This window comes from Corapipo altera, unplaced genomic scaffold, assembly GCF_003945725.1.
Source record: "Corapipo altera isolate COAL_440 unplaced genomic scaffold, ASM394572v1 107b, whole genome shotgun sequence".
NCBI lineage: Eukaryota > Metazoa > Chordata > Aves > Passeriformes > Pipridae > Corapipo > Corapipo altera.
Window position 1 is genome coordinate 418,761 of NW_020884951.1, and position 4,982 is coordinate 423,742.

General features: G+C 51.8%; 1 protein-coding gene across 3 annotated transcripts in view; it reads left to right on the plus strand.

Annotated features, from left to right (window-relative positions):
• Positions 1-4,982, plus strand: part of F8 (coagulation factor VIII) — a 23,200-nt gene that overhangs the window by 16,685 nt on the left and 1,533 nt on the right. For all 3 annotated transcript variants that reach the window (XM_027663238.1, XM_027663240.1, XM_027663241.1), the window contains 7 exons: positions 334-562; positions 659-841; positions 1,049-1,165; positions 2,378-2,449; positions 2,739-2,824; positions 3,312-3,467; positions 4,262-4,406. In XM_027663238.1, coding sequence (XP_027519039.1) covers positions 334-562; positions 659-841; positions 1,049-1,165; positions 2,378-2,449; positions 2,739-2,824; positions 3,312-3,467; positions 4,262-4,406 — 988 coding nt within the window. The remainder of the gene's footprint in view (positions 1-333; positions 563-658; positions 842-1,048; positions 1,166-2,377; positions 2,450-2,738; positions 2,825-3,311; positions 3,468-4,261; positions 4,407-4,982) is intronic.

Genomic DNA, 4,982 nt, shown 5'->3' on the forward strand with positions numbered 1-4,982 from the left:
TTTTTTTTTTCACCCCTTTTCCCAATTGTACCATCTTATGAAACTTGTAGAGAACTAGCATTCTGCAACTCCTTAACCCTCTGCCAAATCTACCTGGATTTGGTCCCTGGTCCATTGTTAGTGTAGTAGGGACTATAGGACAGTTGGACAGACAGACACCATGCCTCTCAAAAGCACATTCAAACACTTGCTTCTCAACCTTTCCTAGCTCAGGGCAGAGCAGGGATGCCCCAGGGAACCCAGCATGTCCTTCCCATCCTGCACATGCCTCAGAGTGGGAGCCAAGCGAGACTAGTCTCTGAGACAACCTCCTATTTCCCATCTCCCTGGCAGGAGAAGGACCTGCACTCAGGCCTCATTGGGCCCCTGATCATCTGCCGCCGTGGGGTGCTCAGCTTCATCTTCAGGAGGCAGCTGGCTGTGCAGGAGTTCTCCCTGCTCTTCACCATCTTCGATGAGACCAAAAGCTGGTACTTCCTGGAGAACGTGGAGAGGAACTGCCTCCCTCCCTGCCACATCCAGCAGGACAGCCCTGACTTCAAGAGAAACCATTCCTTCCACGGTGAGGATCTTGCTCTTGCCCTTTCCATCCCATAATCTATATCGGGATGGAAAAGCCCCAGAGCCTTGAGCCACTCCTGACCACTGCCTTTCCCAGCCATCAACGGCTACGTGAGCGACACACTGCCCGGGCTGGTGATGGCTCAGCAGCAGCGGGTCCGATGGCACCTTCTGAACATGGGCAGCACTGAGGACATCCACTCTGTCCACTTCCATGGGCAGCTGTTCAGCGTCAGGACCAGGCAGGAGTATCGCATGGGAGTCTACAACCTTTATCCTGGTGAGAAGCAGTGCAGGCACTGTGCACCCCCCACCTGCCAGGGCTTGGTGTCTGTGCTCTAAAGAAGTGCCAAGCCTGCAGGAGGGGATGCTAAGGAGGGGGACTGGTTCTGGAAAAGTCTGGCTTTGTGTTTGCACAGCACTTGGCACTGTGTCACTCCATTACAGCCAGTAAGTCACCTTTGCTCTGTTCTCCATTCCTGGCCAGGTGTCTTTGGGACAGTGGAGATGTGGCCCTCACATGCTGGGATCTGGCGGGTAGAGTGCAAAGTGGGAGAGCACCAGCAAGCTGGGATGAGTGCCCTCTTCCTTGTGTATGACTCGAGTGAGTGATCCCCCTTGAGCCCTGACTACCTGCTGCCACAGCCAGCATGTGTTTGAACTCCCTCCCCCAGATCTCTCAGCCTTTCTCCTGGGGTGACCCAAGTGGGATCTTCTGACTTTTCACTCTGAAAGAAAGTCACCACCTCAGTCCTTGCCACCCTGCACAGCCCAGCAGAGAGCACAGAGTCAGGGACACACCTGAGGTGAGGGCTGGGAGACCAGCCTGCAAACATTTAGGCCCAGAGCTCTTGTTTTCCAGAACTGAGGATCCCTGGGTCCCCTGTAAATTGCACTTAACCAAGCTAGTGAATGTCCACACTGTCAGTCAGGTACAGTGCCTAACTGCCTAACCATATGTCAGGAGGTAAACTGAGGCACAGAGTGATGACAGGAGGCAGCAAGCAACACTGCCTGACCACAGGTTGATCTGATAGAAACAGCGCAATGAGCAACTGCAAAATCCACAGGAAACCTCTGATTCCACCCCAGAACAACACGTTTCTAACTCACCATGAGTAAGCACTGGGGGAAGTGGTGTGTGAGAGTAGTGTTTTATCACACAGTGACAGTCTCTCTCCTGTTTCTAAAAGAGTATTAAATGTCAGCCAAAAAATGTTGCCATAAGTTAAAAATCTGCTTAAGATGTCGAATTCACATTTTCCCCAGGAGTATTTGACACACAGTGGAGATGCCAGGATGTGACAAGTCACTAATAATAATGATTATTATAAGAGACAAACATCCCTGTGCTCAGCAGACCAGAAGAGAGACACACAGAGAGAGGGGTGTCAGGTAGACTTTCCTTTAGCAACGTGATATTTGTTTTTCAAAGACATTGCCTAGCAACAAAAAGGCCTGGGAGCAAGACTTAGGTATAAAGAAGAGACACTTTTCTGCACTGCTGGGACATTAGGATGTGGGAATGAGAGGTCATGGACTCAGGGGTGGGAGTTTGGCAAGAGGCCACTGTGACTGATGCTGGGAACTCTCTGCTGCTGACATGGGGGTCAGGAGCAAGAACTTTCAGCACCCCTACAATGCAGGGAGGGATGTGGAGGCATCGAAATGTTGTGAGACAAACAAACCTGTGAGTTCCTGGAGGCTTGAAAACCTCCCTGAGCCTGGAGGCTGCTACCCGGCCTAGGCTCTTCCTTCAAAAGCCTCCTTATCTAATCAACTCTCCCTGTTTTTTGCCCTCCCCTGTTCATTGCAGACTGTCGGGACGCCCTTGGTCTGGCTTCAGGCCGCATTGCAGACTCTCAGATCACAGCGTCGGGGCAGTATGGTGAGTACCTGCAAGGAAGGCAGGTGAGGTCAGGGCAGCTTCAGCCAACACAGCTCATGTGCTTGCCTGCCCAAAGTTCTGCTACACTGGGTGTCCGGTAGAGTCCTTTCTCCAGCCATGCCCGTGTCAGCTCAGGACATGGAGGTGCCTTCCCACATGTCTGGCCCATGGTGTCAGTGCTCTGCCACCTTGTAGATGGCTGCTAAACCCTGAGGTGATCCTCAGACTCAATCCTGAGGGTGGACTTGGCAGCTCCAAGTGCCCTCATGTCTGTGCTCTCTCCTTGCAGGGCAGTGGGCTCCTCACCTGGCCAGGCTGGGTAACACTGGCTCCATTAATGCCTGGAGCAGCGACCGCAGCAATGCTTCGATCCAGGTGAGAGGGGCCCTGTGTCTGGAGGCACCACTGGGGGCATTACAAGGGCGTGCTCGTGGCTGACACACTGTACAGGACTCATACGGATGGCCAGCGTTTCCCCAACTACATCCTACTGTTTCCCCCTCCCTTTGGGAGGGGAGCACTGAGACCCTAATGGGAGTTAGTCTGGTCGTGGTTGCTGCTGGCCTGGCCCTATATCCATCCTCAGTGCAGCAAAAGGACCACTTGGTGGCCCAGCTGCAGCACTGGGTTGTGCAAAAATCCCCCAAGGACTAAGTGAGAACAGCTCACCTGTCCAAACAGCTCCCCCCTGCCCTCTCCCAGCTGTTGTCTGACTTGTGTCCTTATGAACGAGTGTTTTAATTGGTTTCATAACCAGTGCTCAGTTATGTCAGGAGGAAGCAGCATCACAGGTTTATAGTGCATTGCCTGAACATGGCTTGGGTTTGCCATCAGAAGTGAATACCTGACTTTTCATTCCCAGGTGGACCTTTTGCGTGTCATGATTATTCACGCCATAAAAACCCAAGGGGCCCGACAAAAGTTCTCCAGCTTCTATGTCTCCCAGTTTGTTGTCTACTACAGCCTTGATGGGCAACGGTGGAAGGCGTACAAGGGAAATACCACCAGCACCCAAATGGTAAGTGAATGGGTCTTGAGGAGGGTGTCCTCCCAGAATGGGGCCCTGGGGCGATGAGGACTAGGGAGCTCTGTACACAGGGCAGAGATCTCCTGAGCTCCTGAGGTTAGGGAAGAAACAGAGAACATTCAGTGCCTGGTAACTGGATTGCAGATCAGAGATCTGCGAGGGACTTTCTGTCTCATTTTAAATTGTCTAAACTATCTCTTTCCACGATTCTGGGTAACTCTGAGATCCACTGCTTAATGTTATGTTGCATGTTACTCAGAGCATAGGCATAAGATTCTGCCTGAATACCTTTTTCAACCTTAAAGGCAAATTTGGCTTTCTAAAAACATTATGTAGATGATTTGGAGAATCAGTAGACATTAGAAAAAAACACAACCTAAATATGCATAAGCTGATCATTCCACTGGGAGAACAAGAATATCCAGAAAAGCTTCTGTTGTGTACACCAGCTGTGGCTAAAACTTTTTCCAGGTTCAAATGTTCCAGGACTGGAACATTTTCCTTCTTTTTCTCCCCTTTGTGAAAATATAAAACGAAGTTCCTTTTTACAGACCCTAAGTTTATCGTTCTCCTCTTCTTTCTCAGTGGTTCACCCTGATTTGGCCCATTCACACTTCTCTGGCCTGAATCACAACTCAGGTCATTTCCCTGAGCTGCCGTTCCCTGTAAGGACGGTGATAAGACACAGGAGCGCCAGACAGGATTGTTCTTCTCCCCAGAAACCCTTGTCCTGCCTAGCTCTCTTTCCACTGGTACGACAATCCTCCTCATCCCTTTTCCTGCAGAGGTTCCTTGCAAATGTGGATGCAACTGGAGTGAAAGAGAACCGCTTCAACCCCCCGATCGTGGCCAGGTACATCCGCGTTAACCCCACTCACTCCACCGTCCGCGCCACGCTGCGCATGGAGCTCGTCGGCTGCGACCTCAACAGTACGTCCCACCTCCAGACACCAAGCACCAAAGCTGGGGGCTGATCTGATGGGGTGCCGGGTGCCAGCTCCACGTGCTTCAGGACTCCCAGGCAGTTGTGGAGGGGGAAGGAGGAGATTGGAGATGTCGTTGAGATGCTGAGGGAACAAAGCTGGAAAATCTCATTATGGTCTTAGAGATAGCAATTTCAGAGGGAGAGCCTGGAGCCAGCTCTCACCATCACTTTTTCCTGAAGCACCAGAAACTTCCAGCAGCAGCTAAGCTGATAGCTGGGGAGCTGCTGCCTCAGTCTGGGGGAGCAGGGAACAAGCAGGGACAGATGCTCTTGGCTTTTCCTCTGGTTTTACCACTTCAAGGCAAGATTGCTCTGGTCAGCAGTGGTGCTCTGGGATGCTTTCTTTGGCTTTGCACACAGTGGGACTCTGCAGCAGCTAAAAGCAGCAGTGGCTGTGCTGTCACCCCATGCCCCAAACCTGCCAGCCTGCTCTGAACCACCTGTACACAGGCACACCTGATCACACCTGCGCAGGGTGTCTCCCTTCCAGGTATTCTTGTTCTTTCCCTGGAAACAGGTTC